Source organism: Lepisma saccharinum, chromosome 15, assembly GCF_977018435.1.
Source record: "Lepisma saccharinum chromosome 15, izLepSacc3.1, whole genome shotgun sequence".
In the NCBI taxonomy this organism is placed as follows: domain Eukaryota; kingdom Metazoa; phylum Arthropoda; class Insecta; order Zygentoma; family Lepismatidae; genus Lepisma; species Lepisma saccharinum.
The window spans coordinates 12,327,645-12,347,872 of NC_139243.1; the positions used below are offsets into that span (position 1 = coordinate 12,327,645).

At 37.1% G+C, this 20,228-nt stretch overlaps 1 protein-coding gene across 1 annotated transcript; it reads right to left on the bottom strand.

The window, feature by feature from the left end:
* Positions 1–1,390: 1,390 nt before the first annotated feature.
* b (glutamate decarboxylase-like protein black) lies at positions 1,391–19,559 on the bottom strand. Its single transcript, XM_083136630.1, has 7 exons — positions 19,007–19,559; positions 7,928–8,156; positions 6,584–6,803; positions 5,466–5,613; positions 4,771–4,999; positions 3,112–3,306; positions 1,391–2,012 (listed from the first exon to the last, which is right to left on the bottom strand). The coding sequence occupies exons 1-7, from the start codon at positions 19,417–19,419 to the stop codon at positions 1,839–1,841; spliced, it is 1,608 nt and encodes a 535-aa protein (XP_082992756.1). The 5' UTR covers positions 19,420–19,559; the 3' UTR covers positions 1,391–1,838.
* Positions 19,560–20,228: the final 669 nt, after the last annotated feature.

Below are 20,228 nucleotides of genomic sequence, written 5' to 3' on the forward strand. Positions count from 1 at the left end.
TTTTTTACTGCAATTCGGTGTTATTTTTCGTGTGTTTGGCAAAATTAGGTTTCATTAATTTAAAATATTTTTTCGCATGCATTTTTACGGATTCTTCTATGCTTAAGATTTTCACATTGATTTAGTTCTGAAAATTGAGACAAATTTTAGTTTTAATGTCAAAATACAAATTATGGCTTACCTATTGAGATATGACCAAATTTCTTCTATTTGGAAAACTATTTAATCTCGCCAGTCACTAAATATGAAATTATTATTGCATGATATCGCCCAAATCTTTGAAAACAATAACACACATCACATTTCCCTACAATGCCAAAAAATAATCAGACCTCAAAATCCAGTTGTGTACAACCCCCCTTCCCCCTTTCCGAAACAACAGGTGCTTCTTCCTGAAATTTTTAGCTCTAGGAAGATCTCCCCGAGCGAATTCTATTTCAGGACTAGGGAACTGCACCAAACTGCAGTAAATGAAGAGTGACAATCTCTTTTGAATATCACCAGCTAGACTACAAATGAGATCAAATAGTGCTTCGGGTATTTTTAAACAAAAAAAAGTGCTATCCACAGTTTATATTACATATTTCAGAGTTTTTCGCGTCTAAGTGCAAAAATCGGGGTTATCCTGAAAAATCAAAATTCGCGTTATTTCGCGATTTCGAAATCCCGAAAACTTGCCTCCTTAACCCACCCAAATACATTTTAAACTCTTTATTTCACTTTCCTAAACTTTTAGGTGTTATCGTTAAAACTAAAACTTCATGGGTTATCACAGCGTCAAGGGTCCAAGATTCGAATCCCGGCGTGGGTGTTCTCCGAGAGTCCCCTCAACAATTCCATCATTTTCGCGATTAGCCAAAATTCGCAGAAAGCGAAGTAAAATAAACCAAATCGTATCTATCAAATTACATATCCCAGATGAAAAATTCTGGGTAAACTTCTTTGGCAGAGAAGGTCTATTTGCGGAATCTGAACTTGTGTTTAAGACTTCGGTGGACCCCTGGAAAACAATGCAGGAACCGCACCTGGATCTTGATGCTGATGTGGACAGTTTGTGCTGCAGACAACACAAAATACAATAGTACAATAGGGGAAGACTCTTCTTTAACATGCCAAAGACAATAGTTTCAAGTTTTACGATTGCAGTGATATAAGACAGACTATCTCCCAATCCTATCTATTATATCCTAGGCTTTCAATCATTGTTGGGTTGAGACATCCGCAAGTTGTCCCGCTTCTGCATGTTTTTACAGGCTAATACCACATCCAGAATTCTTCCAGCCTCCCGATGGCAAATATGGTTGGACTAAGTGAAGCCTACCCTGATAAGAATTGCGCAAAGCTCAAAATCTGAAAGCAGAACAACGATATGTAAAAATGGACCAACAGCTTATAAAGCTAAATGACTGTTTATTTCTCAACTGAAATGACATTGCTGAATTCATATACATTAATGCACAAACTAGATTAACATAGTATACATAAAATTTTGTAATTACATTTTAAAAAGTTTAAAATTCAAGTCTTTAGGCAACAAAAACTTTCCTCTCACTCTACACAAGCAATATGCACAGCATATATGATTACTCATTACATAAAATATATTTTTAATTGCCAGTAGCCTTTCAAAATTATTTTGGAACATTAGGAATTAACATTTGTTACACAATCGCACAGCATACCCATTTACAATGCATGCACACAAGATTACAAACTACTTATCTAATTTTCCAAATTTTCTCTACCCTTTTAATATAAAAGTACTTATTGGTAACATTGTTCTTTGGGAAAAATTACTTTCAATGTCTTCACTGGGAAGAGAAATTGATTGTTTCAATTTACAAGTCGCTACCAAGTCGAGCAAATTCTTCTATGAAGTAATCCATGTCCTTGTGTTCCAAAGACGAATTCTGAAGAACCAGACGGAAGAAGTTTGGGTGATCTCTAAGCGGTTGGTAGGTCACCATCATGGTGCCCTCTTTCATCATACGTTCCTTGATAACAGGCGCCACCTACGTATTGAAACGATAGTAAATGTTACATGTAAATCGTAAAATCTACGAAAGAAAACTGTTGAAAAGCTCTATATATCCAGAAATATTATATATGCATGTCTGGTAGTTATCAAATTAACAAAACCAATCTGATTTATACAAGAGAAAATAAAATCTGCCAATGAGAAATTTTGAAGTCCGATGTTTGTTTAAAAGCTTAGGTTATGTGAATAACTCCGTCGATAACTTCAGAGATAATATTGTTGTAAATATCACCCCATAAATACTTTGTGTTCAAATTAAAGAGAGGATGGACAGGTTTTGAGTTTGTTAAATGTCAATGTGTTCCCAACCTAGGAAAGAGCTTCCTTTCCAAGAGATGGAACATGTTTGCAACAAATTTGACTTAATAGACAACAGTACAATTTGAATTGGCAATTCGTAAGTCCTAACACAAAACTAAAAATCTACAATAGTTATCTGCTTTCAACATTATATTCTATACACACATATATATATGATATTCAGTGTTCAACATTTAAATTATTTCAGATGACTGCTCAAGAAAAAAATAATTGGGAGAGCTTTGAGGGCACTCATACATAACATATACCCTTAAATAACAAACAAGAATTCATATTTGGAATTAAAGTCTTTACCTATTTTTTCTGGTTTCCTGAAACCCTCAATAGTCAATGGATATAAAACTAAGTTTATATATAATACTTAAAATTGAAACTTATAAAATGCATTGACAATATAAAATACGTATTGTATTTCAAGATTTTAAAATAGAGACTTCAAAATACAAGATTTAGAACTTAAAAAATGATTAGCCTTCAGCTTTGGCTGATTGTACCGTACTCAGGCCTAGATTTATACATGTTGAGGTGTGGCGCTAACTTTGTTAGTTAGCCCTTACCACCCCCGTACGTACAATTTCAGTTAACCTTTAGTGTATGTCAGGTGATTATGTTTTTTAACATTCCAAATCATTTTTTTCATTTTGAGATACTTTTGAAAGCAAGCAGTTTTCCCATCCCAGTATCCGAACTAATTTTGAGCCTGGCTGAATAAAAGGAGAATACAGAATCCAAGGATATAGAGGTAGGCTCACCTTATGCAGACGCTCATTGAAATCCAGTTCAGTCTCCTTGCCCTTGAGCGACTGAGGAATGTACCAGAAGCAGACGTTGGTGCATTCTGGGTTCGGAAGCATGAGCTTGAAGTCCTCACGCTTCCGGAGCTGCTCCGTGAAGTATATGGCGTTATCAAACACTGTGTCGATGTGCTTTTCCAAACCGGAAGTACCCTGGAAGTGCAATACAATTTATCATTTGAATGTTGAGAATATGTGATTAATAACATTTGCGCTCAAGTTGCCTTTCAAATATATTATCCTGCACAATTAATTACAATAAGCAACGTTGAATGGATTCGCCAATTTTCGGAAAAAGTTAAAAGGCGAATAGCTGTTGGAGTTACTAATTTTTAACACAACTGAAATATTGTTAGTTTAAATGTAAATCCACTTAATCCAGGTGAATCATTCCTTCGAGTTTAAGTGTAACAAAGCAAGTAAGATTTGGATGACTTGTCCTTAACATTACACTTTTTAAAAAAGAATACGATAATAAGTTATTTTGTAAATACGTAGTATTATTTCATCGTCTTCTGCCCTAACAGACTTTTCTTTCACTGCAATCTCCAGGCTTTCCGATCTTGTGCTTTGTGGTGTACGCACAGGATCCACTTAATTTCAGTGTCTTTTCCCAGGATCCTTACCCAGCTACCTTCCACCGCATCTTTTAGCATGCATTTACTTAATAGCCTCCCCCCTTGATCAGCATCACTTCTTTGATTCTTTCCAATAGTTTTATCCCTTTCTCAATTTTACACGCTACATCCTTCGCCATTGCCGCATTCCTAAAGCTTCTAGCTGTTTTAACTTCGTCGCGCCCAGAAAAATATTGTCGCACATTCACATCTAAAAAGATGTTAAAAATTTTAATTTTTAAATTGGTTTAGTTATAATTGAAAATATTTTCCTGGAACCTTCTCAAGAGCTCAAGAGGAAAAAATTACATGTCTTGAAGTATTTGCGAATTCCCTGAGGGGACATGATCCCCTGGATAAGGAATTCTGAACATTAAAATATAGCAGTTATTCGAAGATAATTTTTTATCTTCCAAAAACGACTTTGCTGACACATCAAATGTCAAGAGCAACCTCAATACGGACGGAAACTGTTACTCAAGTTCCGTAGAGTACAAAATGCTCATAGTAAGTTCCGGATTGAAATATTTTAACACTATATTCCTTTTCCGGAATGTCTGGAGTAAGAGAACGCGAACGCGTCCTTTGCGCACGTTGCGGCTGTGTGCCTCGACCAATGAACGCTCGGAGGGGAGTGGACCGCGCGGGAGGGGGAGACTCGACTGGTCCAGTAGTTCTGTAGTAAACACGACAGCTCGCAATCCTACTACGGGAATTCTGCATTCTGCACCCTTTCGCACCTAGTCTGGCCCCGCCCACAAGCTTTCTCCTCTGCGCGTAGCTACTCCAGACATTCCGGAAAAGGAATATAGGCAAGACTTTTCTTGAAAACTAATTGAGAAATTGACACTGGAAAGTGATTAACAGATTTAAGGGTGGGGGGAAAATTAGATCTCTGCTATGACTATCTTTTTAAATAACTTACCAAACTAGTTTGTAGAAGAAACAATAGAAAAATTCCGACCACTCAGTCTATTCTACGTAGTTATAATAATATTACCTTAGCCTTCCACATGAACCAGAACTTTACAACGTCCGCCCTCCGTCCACACTGAACATGCTTATCCCCAGTGTCGTATTTCGTGTCGTAGAACTTGTCCTTCTGGAAGAGGTACTGTGCCGACGCGGAGTGGGTCTCCGTCAGGAGATTCGGGTGTCGAAGCAGGAAAGTCGAACATTGCTGGGGCGCCGCCAGGAGCTTGTGGGGGTTCCACGTCACAGAGTCAGCCCTGGAAACAAAATCACAAATTCTTTAAGTGTATAATTATGAACGAGAAATATGGTCACGATTGATTTTGTAGTCCGCATTGGTATTAGTGGATTACATCTATTGAACGTCTGCCTTAGAAAGAGCGACGAACAAACAGGCCGAGGTAGCAAGAGGCAGAGCTCACTCACCCTTCCAGAAGGGTGCAGCGAAATAGCTGTGGCAACCGGGCTCGCTCATTCGCGGACCTGATTGGTTCTCACAGACACACCCCCATATTGTTGTCTGCTGCAAACCCGCGAAGCGATCTTTTTAAGGCCTCATTGAGTATAGTTTGGCTTTTTAGCCTTGATAAGGAGCTCATCTCCTTAGAATGACTTCCCTAGACTTTTAGCTGTATCTTACACTTCGTTATTCCAAGATCAAAGCCTAGATGTTTATGCAACCAGCATGACAACGCAGTTTCAATGTAGGATTAAATAACTTACTTTTCAACACCCTTCAGCAAATGCCTCCACTTCTTTGACATGAGAGCACCTCCGCCCCAGGCAGCATCAACGTGAAGCCAGAGTTTGTATCTGGCGCAGATCTCTGCAATTGCTTCCAACGGATCAAACGCACCTAATACTGTAGTTCCTGAAATTTCATAGAAATACCAAAAATTAATAACATTCCATGTCATCATCAGCATATTTGTTGAACTAAACATTGAGTTTCATATTTTAAAAAAAAAAAAAAGTATACTTAAGCGTGTAGTTGCGAAAACCTATTTAGGAGAGGGGTACAATTTGTTTATTTTTGGGTCTAGGTAACAACAAAGCGTTACAGATCCCAAATATGCACTATATATTCAAACAATTCAGTCTAGTTTGACAATTAGTCACTTGACGTTATGTTTTTTATCTTTATTTAAATTTGATGTCAAGACATAATGGACCTGTCTGGTCTATTGGGGGTTATTGTGAATGAATTTTTTGAAGATATTAATTTAAATCTTAGTTATAAACATGAAATTCACTTTACGTAAAAATCGTTTACATCCTTCCATATTATTTCTGAATTGTATCCTTATATCCTCCTAAACAGTTTGAAGCAAACTGGGGGAAATTATAAACTCTTTCGATGTTAAGCACTTTAAAGTCTCTCAGGATGGAATAGCCAACTTTTAAAGTGACAAGCATTCAGTTAAAAGTATTAACTATTATATTAGTCTAATTTGCTTTATTGGCAAAACGTCAGTAGTTTCAAGTGATGAACAGTCTAGCAAAACCGCAAGTCCTTGTTTTTTAAAGAACAATTTACTTCTGGAATTGCGTATTCTAGTATGGCAACGTTGCATTTTGGGGGGGGGTCAAATCTCCATAGACTCTCTCCATGCCAAAATCTGGTAAGATGCAAATCAAGAGAATTAGAAATAGAAAGGGCCGAAACAAGAACATTAAAAATATTGAACTATTTCTCAAGATCTACAATTTTCTATTTTCAAATATAAATGTTGCGCTATACGCCTTACAAACTATTTAAATGTAATTTCAAGAGAATAGAATTTGTATTTACAAAGATCAAGAATTAAGTTAATTTTTTAGTGAAGGGAAGATTAAATTACCTGCGGTAGCGGACACCATGAAGGGAGCCGCATCTTCCTCCAAGGCCATTTGAACTTGTCGCTCAAGATCCTGAGGACTCATTTTACCAACCGCGTCACATTTTACCAGGTAAACATTATCGCTTCCTATTCCCTCGAGTGCTGCCATCTTCTTTATGGAGTAGTGAGCGTCCTCTGACGTGAAGAGGACCAATCGCTTGCGACCATGAAGTCCTTTGGCCTAGCAGAAAAAAGAAGTAATTGATCAATGATTTTCCTTCCATGTAGTGCATCATTTGTCAATTTCTACAGTGGGATGCATAAATACAACGAAGTAAATTGTCCATCACCATGCCTATTCTGTTTTATACAACACTAGCTTCAAGAATTGAAACAAAACTCAAAACAAGCTGCTACAAACCCTTGCAACAGCACACGTAAAAATCTAAGTCGTAAAAACATTAGGATGAAAGAAAAAATTAATGAAAATAGACATCGACAATTTTTCGGACCATACTTTTGCATCCCACTGTACTATATGTCCAGAATGTAAATGCACGGTAACCAGTTCTAAAACTAGCACTCAGGAATGAGTTAATGAGAATTTATGAACAACTTCGCATTTACAATGCACGAAATATGCCACAGAGTATAGACGGGTGAGAATAAGTTACCACAGAAGTTAGTACCGAGTTGCAGACAAACTTTTCAAGCTTTTTAAATAAACTAGTGAAGTACAGCAGATAGGTTAAAGTTTGAACTATTGCTAACTAAAATTTGATGACATTTTTGGGAAGTGGTAAGAAGCTAGCTAAGTTGTCGAAAGAATCTCGCGTAGAATACATTTTTTTTTGGAATGTAGTCAAATAATGTATTTACCTTTATTAGAGACAATATGAAAACTACGACTTATGCTAAATCTAGTGTCTCGTTAGTGTCCTTTGAGATTGTTATACCAAATCGCTTCTCAAATACTTATTTAGTTCCTACAGAAGGCAATAGGACCTTTTTATACTGTATAATGTGTGCATGAACAGGAGCGTCAGCAAAGTAGGTAAATAAAATTCTCTCTTTGACCTATAACTACATTCAAACTACTTTTCTCCAGCAGTTCAACGTCTCAAGTCTTGAGCACGTCTGTCCCCCACAATGATGGCAAAACTTATGACATATCCCTTTTATGATAAAAAAAAACCACCTCAAATTTTGTGTTTTTTCTGCCCCCTCTTCCTAAATTTCAGATTTCTGGATACTTTCTTGTAGAGTGAGAGTTTGGAAAGTTCAGAACAACTGAATATCCACTAATGTTGAGAGGATAATACATTAGTTATCCTGCGAGGTAAAATACAGAACTGCAAGACTTGCCTTGATATCTGGCATGAACCAATGCCTGGCACAGTTGACAGCGTAGCCGTTGGCCATCGAACCTCCTGGGCAGAAGATCCCATCGCCTTCCGGAAAGCCAACGATCCTTCTCATCTCCTGTAATACAGCCTCTTCCATCAGAGTGAATACTGGGGCTACCTCGTAAGTGTATACGCTGGGGTTAAGGGTGTCCGTGAGCCATTGTCCGACGAGGCCGTAAGGGTCCAAGCTGAAAGAATGCTATGATTAAAGTCTTGCACATGTGCCTGTAAAGTTTGTGGAAATCTTACACTGTCCAAACTGAAGAAAATTTGAAATTTACGATTCACCTAATACTTGAAACTGTTTCATGATACCAAATTATCAATCAGTTATAGAAATCTCTTCCATTAAATGTATATACAGTGACAAAAACAAAAAAAAAATGATAAATGTTCCAGTTTTTAGCTGAAATACACAGTCGACGTGCAAGAGCTGAACCAAGGCGCGTGGCTTTTCACTGGGCGATACGTGTGGTCTGCTCGTGGAATCCAATTTACTTTTCATGCCTATTCAGGCCAAGACCTGCTGCTTCCCTAACTGTAGTCAACACAAATTGTGACGCTTCCTATGGAGGATCGAGCCCTGGGCCGCACACAGCAAAAGACAGTACTTAATGGGAACCTTGTGTGGCATATATGAGTATATAAAATCGTGTGAGAACCAGAGGGACATAACTCATTTATCAGATTTACAGGAATATGGAATAATGAGTTCTTGGGAATATGTCAGACTAAAAAAGAAAGTCAGTACATTGGAGATACGTGGCCCCACATTACTGCTAAGGATTAGAAGTGGAGCTCTGTCGATCTGACTAAACAGAGCTCTTCAGAGGAGTTTATTTAAAACAAAAGCGGATTTCTGAAGTTATTCCTCTACTTCTCATACGACGAAATGAGACTGCCTCCCAAAACACACCTGTTCCCCTCATTGTGTGACCTCACAGATCTACTCAATGATTTGGTGAATTGAAGAAAATGTTTCAGTGTTTGGATACATGTTAGTCTACCATATGCCTCAATAGATTGAACATTAGGGAATGTACAAAATCACTGTCCCCTATTTGCGGAAGAACGGGCGGGGATTGAATTGACTGTATCCTAAGTCCACTTATGCACAGATAGCCTAATCGGGACTAGACCTCCAGTTTAAAGTGGGATCCGAACCACTATGTGCCTCCACCAGATATCGAACACTGGAACCCTTGATGTCAAGGCTACGTCATCACTACGCCGTCGGGAGGCCCGCCTTCGCTCACTAAAATCTGCGCATGTGAAGTAGGATAAAATAAATTTACAAAGCGATATTTATACATTTGCAAGATGTTCAAACTTCGATCTTATGGATTGAACCTTCTCCTAGATTGCAGAACTCATCACGAAATCAAACTTGCTAAGGGCATTTTGTGGGGGTTATTCCTGAGTAAACAAAAATGATCGATCAGACAATTCGATTATTGATGGCGGGGAAAGAACTTCCGGTTTGGCGAATTTTCCAATGTAAACAAGCGGAATACAGTTCGTCAGAGCTTATTTTCTCCTAAAAGATCGGAAACAAAATGGATCACTAATTTTTTGAGTGGTATAGAGAAACAAAGGTACCTAGAAAACATGGGCAATTTCCCGGATCCTGTGGATGCCGATATAAGGGACAATGGTAATATTTTTCCAAGGCAATGTTGATCTTCTACCATCAGTTTCGTGTTTGAAAAGACTTGTCCAGGTTGAAATGAAGCTTACATCAATTATAAACATTGAAATACTTCGATCACAACAGTAAAATATAATAATTACTGCGGATAAACTATTGGTATACACTAATAATATATACCTAATTAAATTTTATTCGAATTTTATTATTCTTGTTTATTATTATCATGCTATTCGATCCAACAGCCGAGTGAACTATTTTCCATTAATATCTTTACATTTCATAGTTACTACTTTATACTGAAATGCACAGTTATTGTATTTTGTTATTTACTCTTGCAAGTGTCGTTCAAGAAAGGACTTTAGAAGTTCGAAAAAAATACTCAAAGTTTATATTGTGTGACCTCATTTAAAATTACTTCGTATAATTTTCGAATTCTGAAAACTGGAACCTTTTATTCTTTGAATTAAAGGGTAGAATATGAAAAATATATTGGTTCCTGTATTTTTCACTCATTTTTTTTCGATCTAATGCATAGTATTTTACATTGATTACTCTGTCCGAATACTAACCAAGTGAACTTTACTATTAAAAATAAAAGTAACAAACATCCTGCTTCTTTGAGACTTGAAATGAAGGATGCCAATTTCCAAAGGGGGGAGGGGGCTGACCTACCGACGCCCATGGAGAGAGCGCTTATCAACAACTAAAAGGCAAATGCGTTAAAATATGATTATACATAGTTCCAACTTTTAAATTTAATTAACACATGTGCATTACAGTTATAATTTTCGAAACTTAAAATATTTTCATTTGATCTGATGAAGTGCCGACTGCAGAGCTTACTCCCTCGTGTTTGTGTCCAATCTTTTCGCTTTACTGCCTAAATCCACTGATCTTTCGTATCGGGTCTGTCTGAAAACTATGCATAGACAATATTGTTCCCCATTTCATGTTGAAATCAAAAGCCAAGCAAATATTTTTGCCTTTTCCGAAGACACTGCCTTTACACATTTGAATTCAATGTTATTATTTTCAAAACCGGAAGTACAGTCCCCGCCAGCGCCAAGGAAGCACAAATGTAAACATCCGGTGCATAGCGCCCATATTCGTTCCTGTAGAACACTTTTGCTAAGCACATTCTTTGCTGCCTTACAATTTAATCTGACAGTTGCAACAGGTGAAAGGAAACTGACTGCACTCGACCACAGGCTACAAAACTTGCTGCAATCTTTCTTCCTTCTCTTTTCGTGCTATATGATTAGCTGAGAAAGACGAGATGCAATTTAACCTTCTTCCGGGAAATAACTCTTGATAAAAATATTAAATCTACGTTCCAAATTATTCGACCCTTGCCGATGTAAAAAGGAAACTGTTTGTGAAACAGGAACGAAGAAACACTCGTTATATGAAAAGTAACAGCAGGAAGTTAGCATATTGCAAGGTCGAACAAAAAGATGTTAAAGATAATGATAGCAAAAGTGACAGTAAAGATCACGTACAACACGTGGTAAAAACAATTTAATGCTAATTTACACTTGTACAACCTTTCACGCTTTCTAAAAATTAAGGGGGAAAAAAAGAGCAAGGTTATGACGTCGGTATTCGTGCATTGAGAAAATTGTGTGTCACTATCGTTGTGTAAACAAAGATACGTAGTATACTAGATGTTATACAATCTGAAGCCTATGGTGGGCGTGTGAATTTGTTACTTCATAGGGCGCGTGATTTATATTGTATTTAACTGGCGAACATTGTATAAATAAATATTTTCACCGTAATTAATACCTTTGCTTATACTTATTTGTAATTGCCTCTTACTTTAAATTAACCTAAGAGTTTTGGTGCTAGTACTACAAATATTTTCCCACGTTTTTTTTAATGTATGCTTAATAGCGAATTCAAAATGAAATTACAACAAAACTGTAGCACAATAAGATTTACTATTCGACGTATAAGTGGTTTTTATGTGACGTCAGGATGCATACAGCTGTCATGTTTGCGGTCAATATTATTTGTAGTTTGTATGGAAATCCCCACCACGTAACGTTCGTTACATTTGCACCAACTGCAAGTTTGTTTCAAATCACGAATGCCTCTTAGCATCTCCCCCTCGCCCGTTTCAACTCCGTATGCTTACAAGCAAGAACTGGCTCAATCATGGCTGCTCGAAGCCACAATGCTGCAAGTTTGTGACGTAGGTTAAACACCTATATTAAAAGCAGCAGACTTTTTCTTATAAGTGATTTGTCGTTTCAAGTCCACTTTATGCAAATATAGACTAATTGGGACTGGACCTACAGTTTAATGTGGGATCCGAACCACTGTGCAATGGGCATCCACCGGAAATCGAACCCGGGACCCCTGTCTACTAAAAGGCGAGAGTTACTATTACGACATAGAGAAGACCTTATTCCTTTTGTGAGATTTTATAAGTGTAAATACAGTCATGAGTCATGATTGCATACAATCACCACTGAAAAAAGATAAACTAACACACGCAGGAAAAGCAGTTTTAAGGGAAGGAATTTCTCTCGCTGATCCCTCCTTGAATTAAAACACTACAATTAGCTGGAAACAAGTTCTCTAAAGGGGATTAAACGTGCAATTTGCTTTTGGGTGAAGATAGGCTATCCATCGTGAAATATTGAAAACCTGGCCTCACCCAAATGGCTAAATAAATCTTCAGAGTAGTAAAGCAAAAACCAGGAAAATTAGAAACAGGGAGGAAGAAATTTAAATAAGCAGAGGGAAGAAAAACTAGATGAAAGATGCAGAAAGGTAAAGATGAAAATTTTAAGCACGAACCAGAAAAGAGACCATTTGAAAGTTCGAATCGCAACACACCTAAAAATATTTCTCCATCCGAAAAATTATCTGGCAATGTTAGAGGAAAAGGTCTAAATATGCCCCCCTTTTTATTTTGCAATTTTCGGAGGAAAAAATTAATATACCAAGCAACTGCCTTTAAAATGTATATCTATGAAATATGTACTTAAATGTAATAGCATGCTAAAGCATAGAAGGTCTCCATTTTTTTTTAAAAAAAAAAGCAATTTCCAAAAAATTGTAAAATTATTTATTTCAAAATTGTAGTCTAAATATGGGCTACTAGTGACAATATCACAAAAAGCAATTAAAATTTAAAAAACAGTCATTTATCGCTAAAACATTATAAAATTCATATTTATGAATAATCTGTTTTGAAAATCACGCGGAATGGGAAAAATCGAAATTAAGAAAAACATCCAAATATTTGTTGAAAATTTGATCTCAACATTAGACCTCATGTCATAGCCCATATTTAGACTATCACTATTTTCTTCAATTTATTTTCGCTCTCTGTGGTACATATTTCGCAAACAAATCATGGCATTTTAAAAGCCCACATTTGTTTTATGTACCGCTAATATCATAACCTATACAAAGCAGATGAGAATTCAGAAAACGCCGAGTTAAAACACACCTGCAAAAAGTTTTCGGAGGTCGCAATTCTATAACAGCGTCCAAGGCCGAAACTAACCAACACTTTCTCTTGCGAATTGGCGCCGCAACCTTTGTCCTTGACAGATAACCAGTTCCAATAGCCTCTGCCAGGCTGCAGCACCCGGGAGCGCTGATAACTCAAAAACCCATATTTAAACCTTCGCCCATATTTAGACTTTCTCCTCTAATGGAAGATTAATGAACATTTGTCTAAATCTGTAGGATTCATTCAGGCAGAGTTTTTTTTTCCTAGCGGTACGTCTTAGCGGCAGCTTTTTATAGGTGAGAATAAAACTAACATTTTAACGAAATAAGTTTGTATAACTAGTGAACGGATTTTAAGGTGCGAACCTCTCAAAATATAGATGTTTTCATACTGATCGTTTGAGATTTGCATTTTAGGACATGACATCAAGTAAAAATGAACAATACACTTTGTTGCACCTTCTCGCGAGAGGTGTACGTTTTCCCCCTTTTTACTCCCTCTTTGATGCTTCAGCACATTTTTCCTTCCTTTTCATTCAAGTTAAAAAAAATAGAGCAGAAAAATAAATGACCTTCACTCTTCTTGAGCAGCTATATAAAATCCTATAGTCTCATTTTGTAGGGCAGAAGGAGAGCTATATAATGGTATAATATAATCATTGCAGCCCAAATAGTTCTGATAATGATGTAGCAAAACTCCAGAGAGAAAATAAACTAACAAAACCTATTCGGCACATGCACAGTTCTCTATGCGGTCCGCGCGCATTATATGCAGAAAGCACAGAAAAAGAACATTGAATAAAGGCATCTTAGCACCTTTTTTTTAAAACTTTTTGAAAACATTTTCAGAACATTTCCCCCCCCCCCTCTTTCCCAGACACTAATTTTGCACCTTAAAATCCTTTTCCTAGTAATAACAAACCAACTAGATACTAGAACCTTTCTTACCAGAGAAAAGAAACACTGCATTCAGGTGATATATTTTAACTCTTGTAGGAGAAACCAACTCCTTATCATTTAAGTATAACAACTTGCAACCAAAAGAAATCCCATACGATGATAAAAGATGAGGCTATAGACATTTAGCGTATGACCGACCAATCCCGATGTAAATCCAGGCCACGAAGTCTTGTTAACCTGCAACAAGCAGGGTTTCTCAGGGAAGGGAGTTGAGATGAGAGTCCGCTATGAAATTTCGCGTCCCCTCCGTCTCGAGCCCTCCATGGATTTTTTATTATTCTGCTACAAGGGACAATAGACTGAGTCGCCTGTTACAAGCTTGATGTCTTTACACAGCAACATCTAGAGCAACTAGTGTTTGTCAACCTCCGGGGCGCAGCCAGACCTAACCGCGAGAGTCACTTGAAACTTAATTCTTATTTTGCACGGCAATTTTCATTTAAAAATAGTTGAAGTCAATGTTATATTGAAAAGTTTCCAGTGTTATGTATATCCCCAAATGCAAAAAAAATAATAACTGCATGGGGGGATTCCCTCATCCTCCGTCAAATTCATCCTAGTTATATTTATTGAGCACTCTTTATGTCATAATTTATTAATATTCAATTTCAAGGATGAATTTTTATTTTCAAGTTAAAAAAAAAAATAGAAGTACTTACGAGTAAATTTGTTTGGTTCGGGGCATTGGCTTTAAAGATTTGAACGGACTGTAGTCTCAGGAACGTTGAGAACCACTTGTATGCAACTGTCTGAACAATTTCAACACATGCGATAAACCATTAAATGCCCACTAGTTCCTTTACTCTATTCGTCATGTTGCGTAAATAGCACCACACGTTTAAACCAATACTGAATTAATTCCTTTCACAGCAGAAAAGGATATTTCCTCTCCTTTTCACCTAAAGGTTGAAAATTCAGTTTGTCAAAATTAAAGATCACCCTTTAAAAATCTGTTTTCCAATTTATACATTTTACAAATTACACTATGGTTAAGCAGCAAGACACTAAGTATTTATCATGGCACTTAAAAATACTTTTGTTTTATGGCCACAGCCTGCACTGTTATGCAGTAATGCAAGCATTGTTAGTTCTTAATTCTACTTTAAGCCTTCAAGCCTTTTGTTAAAGACACCCGTGTCATATGACCAATGGAATTTCCCAACTTCCTCTGGAAATCTAGCAACTGCTGGCAATTGACAGTTTAGCAACTGATGCAAACAACTTGTACAAGTTTTCCGGATGGCCTTTGCTTTGTGTGAAGCCCAACCCCGTAGCTAGTTAGAATTGATCTCCGGGGGGGGGGGGCACACGGGTTATCAGGGGGGCTTTGTAAATAAATTCAATTTTTACAAATTTAACAATTTTAAATTATGGTAAATTATGTGTGGGGTGGGGGAGGGATCATCACGTTACATAAAATTTATAAAAACACATACTACATTTTTCTACACATTTTAAAATATATTTTGAAGTGTTAAATGACTGGTACTGAAATCATTCCTTACACTCCATACTGCTTTAGATGATACAGATATGTATATCACACAAAAAATGCACAATTATCAATCACGGTGCCTACAGTACAATCCACCCCCGGCCGAATGAAACTCTCCTTCGTTCCCAAAACTTGGGAGCTGTTAACATTTGATGCAGATGCGAAGGAAATTTGCATCATGACTAGACCTCTTTTTTAGAGTTCTAAAAATGGGCTTTTAGATTCCTAAAATAGGCTCTAAAAATCCTAAAATAGGTTGCAAAAAGACAATTTGGTACAAAATTCCTGAAAGATACTGATTCGATTCAATCGTTCAAAACAAAAATTCATAACAACCGTAATTAACCAAATATTAATTTTCTAAACAAATTTTCATTTCTTTATATCATTTTCAAAATTATCTACAAATTATTATAATACTGCACTTGTGCTGTTAGAAAAAGTTACTTGTTGATATGAAAAATTAATTAAGTTCGTATAATTTGCTGCACACTATCAGTGTGGCTACTCACTTGGAATTCAAGTTCCGGGAATTACACTGAATTATTGGCTCCTTAAATTATACGTGAATTTTGGCAAAACATGGAAAAGGTACAACCGGATGTTCTCTTTTCCAATTTTTTCTCAGACGTGAAAAATTGCAACTTTTATTAATCCGAATTCCATTAAATTTAAACCTCTTTATAAATGCCCTGAGGCAAGTTTCTCTCAGTTTAGCTTTCATTTTATTTTATTAGGTATAAAAAAGCTACATGGAAAATTAAACAAAATTTTCTCAATCAGTTAATATTGTTAGTCTCTCTTGCAGAACAATCTGACGAACAGAAGATTATTACAAAATAATATATCTTTGAAGTTGATTTGGTAAATATTTTGGTACATTGGAATCATACAAACCCTTTATATTGTTAATATTTTTGTGTGTGGAAGGGAGGGTGAGAGTCTAATACGTAAGTTGGAATAAAGAAAACATCTGCTTGTATCCTTGAAGTTTTGGAAAGTTCACCTTGAAAACAAGGAATTACACTTGAATTTTATCATGGTTCTAGTGACCACCATGAATACTTAAGCGTTATCCACACTCAAAACTCCACCTTTTGTCTGTGAGGATCATTTCATGTGCTGAAAATTATTTCAACAAACAGTCAGTACTGCAATTGTAATCAAGGGTTTCCGGGTTCAATACCCGGTGGAAGCACAGTGGTTAGGATCCCACTTTAAACTGTAGGTCCAGTCCCGATTATCCTTACTGTGCATAAAGTGGACTTAAAACACCAATTCAATCAAAGCAATTGAATGCTAAAACATTACTTTGCAAGGCGTGAATGCCAAAAAGGACCAAACTGGCACGAGAGTGAGCAACGTTGCACAGATCAGAAGTTGGCACTTTTGACGTTGCAGGCAGTAGAGACGATTGGATGCAAAGACTGCAAATGGAGAGGAGGGGTGTGTTACAAGGACAGTTTACTCTATCTTCGCAGCAAGGCTTAGCATGAAAAGTATAGTGCAAGGGCAAAAAGTAGGGGGGAACTGTCCCCTTTCTCCGCCACTGTCTGCAGGTAACAGTGACGTCAGACATTTCTTGTTTTGTTTAAAGTTTTGATAAACATCATATATACTAAAACCTAAAAAATAGAAAACTTAAAATTTTTAATTTAGGCACGTAAACCTAAAATAGGTTCTAACAAGCAAAATAGGTTATTTTAGGCACTATAAAACTTTGTCAGTTTAGTTTTTAATGAAAATGATATAACTTATTTCTTATTTACCTGCAAAGGAAAAAATCTGTTAAAAACCTAAAATCCGACGTCTATGACAAAAGTCAGATTTCTGTCTAAATTGAGGCGGAAACGGGTGCCAGGGGGGCTGACGGCAGTTCCAGGGAGGCTCAGCCCCCCTGGCCCCTGCCTGGTTACGGGCCTGGTGAAGCCACATAGTTGAAGCAAGCTACTTTTCCAGTTAAGTTAGAAGAGATAAACTTATCGGAGGCTATTTCCGAATATATTTTTAGTCTAGTTTGCGTACAAACATCCCGTTCCTGTATTTTTTTCCGCTAAAAAGTGGCTGTAGGCAAAAGTTCAAGTTTGAGTCACCGCATTTATCTAATCTTTCACGTGATGCACGTATTCGAAATCAAAAGTAAAAACGGGCGTCTCGACGATATTACAATTATTCATTCATTGCTACTGGTGGAAAAGTTGCAAATCGTTGCATGAAATGACAATGTTAATTAAAGTTAACATTTTTGAAGGGGGAAGAAGGGCAGTGGTAGATTGAAGTGCATAAATTCAGGTAATATTTTTTCCGGTACATAATTAATAAAATATGAGTTTGTAAATATTTTACGTCAAGGGTTTAGATATTACTACACCTTAACCACTATTATACCTGAATTAAAGCCACACTGGGGCCTGTGCCACCAAAATCTTTTTTCGCAAATTTCTTTTCGGAACTATTCCAAAATCTGAAAACTTGCATCCGTTTAAAATTCCCATCTAGAGTATTCATATGAATATTTATGTAGTTTGTTATCGCTGTTTACATATATGAGATATAACTTAAAAGTATCAAATCTCTAGACAACAATGAAAGCAAACCAAACGAACATTCATTCACTTGAATGCTTTAGATTGAATTCCAAAAAGATGCAGTTTTTTCGGAATTTGGAATATACATAGTATTTCCCAAGAAAAAATTGAAAACTACTTTTCTGCTGTATGCCAAGAATCAGCGCAGCGAGATTTGGCAGTTAGCAATGGTTAACGTTGCTGGTTCTATTTTATAATTCCTAAGATGTGAAAACAGTAAAATTTAATTTAGGCTCTGCAATTCCACCGTAGGATTCTTATTACCGTGTAAATTCTTCATTACAATGTTCATTAATATTGCTTTACGCAATACGAAGTTAAGAACAAAAACCTAATCACAGCGAAGCGGTTGAAACTTAAGTGAAAATGGTGCCCGATATTAACAGTTAATGCATGCTGCTCTACGGTACACGTTAAGTCTTCCAGCTGACAGTCTTTCAGATTTTCATTCGCTAACAGAACGTACACTTCAGAAGACTTTCGCCCTTCAGAATGTTACATACGAAAATTTTATATCTTAACTGGACGTAAATCTGCAGCTTTTTGGAATGACTACATATTCGATAGAATAAGACTAGTCCAATTCAACCTCGAGTCTAAAGATTCATGGTTTGAATATTGCATTTAGAAAATCGTGTTGTATGTTATAACCATGCTACTTAAAATGCAAGACTTCGGATCAAGAAGGAAAATGTAAAATACAGTTTTGAACAGAACCGTTCAAATCTTTATCAATCGCCGCGAAGAATGGGCCAAGAAGCTTGCACATTTCAATTTGACGCCGAACGTTCTCAAAACTATATAACTTTGCAATAATGAATAGTGACAATGCTGGACATTGCTTTAAAACTAGTCTAGAAACTATGGACTACATACCTGGAGAAAAGCTGGTTGATAAAATGAGGGTGTCCAGTCTTGACGCTATATTTGATCGTATCTTCCACAACATCCAAAAGCACGTCATGTGGGACCGGTTCATCTTTGAGTGCCAAATCGAAAGTTTCTTTAAGTTTTTCTGGGTCTTTCCACTCCAGAACTTTAGCTCTTCTATTAGTGCCTTCGAAAACTCCACGTTCTATCAAAATGTCTACTGCACGACGTACAAAATCCTGGTGTACCTCCCTGTTGGGACAACTTTGAAAGCACTCTGCATTTGAAGTCCTGGTTTCGTGTTGTTTCACACCGTTCACTGCAGAACCGTTTGATATCTTCACTCCATTTTCGGTCGAAATGGAGGGTTCGACTGCTGCACCCGGAGGTAGATGTTGCAGATCCGTTGTTCCAGGCATGCTGAACGAGAATGAATGACCGAAAGATGCGAAGCACACAGCGCGAATGTTGCCTCGTGGACTCGCTACAGGGCGAACACAAGTCGCCCCCGATTTGCGAGGATACCTATTGGATCGTGAAATGGAAAGTAGTTCGCTGGAAGGTGAGAATGTTGTTAAATAAACCCTGACGTATATCACGTGATATCTGTGAAGGAAGCAATCACTTGCCCCCCTCCTTTCCTTCCTCCCCCTTCTGGTAAGAAAGCACAAATTACGTTGTTCTTTTTTTTCTTCAGTTTCAATGCTTTTCCGTTGAGATTGCTTCTGGGAAGTTGACTCACGTCACGACGCGGATCGCCCCCAAAACAAGCAAAAATTGCAAATCTTTCTCTTCTGTTAGCTTTTCAAGAACGTAACATTAAAAGCAGTTGTTATTTCACTCTTCTCATGAGAGATGGAATTCGTGCTTCTAACGGAGTCTTGGGCTAACATTACCGATCTACGTCATGAGAAAGTCCACGTCGAGTACCAGATTGTTTGTTATTACGAATAAACCCAAACCGTGCCTCGGTGTGGGGAAGTACGTCTGAGGAAAGAACTTCTATTTTTACTTTGTTCCATTTTTATTGAAAATGCTAGATGTGGCTTATGGTAAACGTAAAATATATGACTGTTTAATCCCCATATATCTGTCCTCCCTGTTCTAGTGGTTAGGGTGCTGGAAAAACCCAAGGACGCTGGGTTCGAACCTCGGGTATGGCATGTTCCTTTAAGATTTTGCTATTACCCTCTCACGATTCGCTTAGTAAGAAATGCATACAACGTAA

Excerpts from the sequence above, each read along its gene's own strand:
- b (XM_083136630.1), bottom strand. The coding sequence starts at position 19,419 with ATGCCTGGAACAACGGATCTGCAACATCTACCTCCGGGTGCAGCAGTC. Across the intron at positions 8,157-19,006 it reads ATCAACCAGCTTTTCTCCAG|CTTGGACCCTTACGGCCTCG; the intron begins GTATGTAGTCCA and ends GCATTCTTTCAG. Across the intron at positions 2,013-3,111 it reads TCAATGAGCGTCTGCATAAG|GTGGCGCCTGTTATCAAGGA; the intron begins GTGAGCCTACCT and ends TTCAATACGTAG.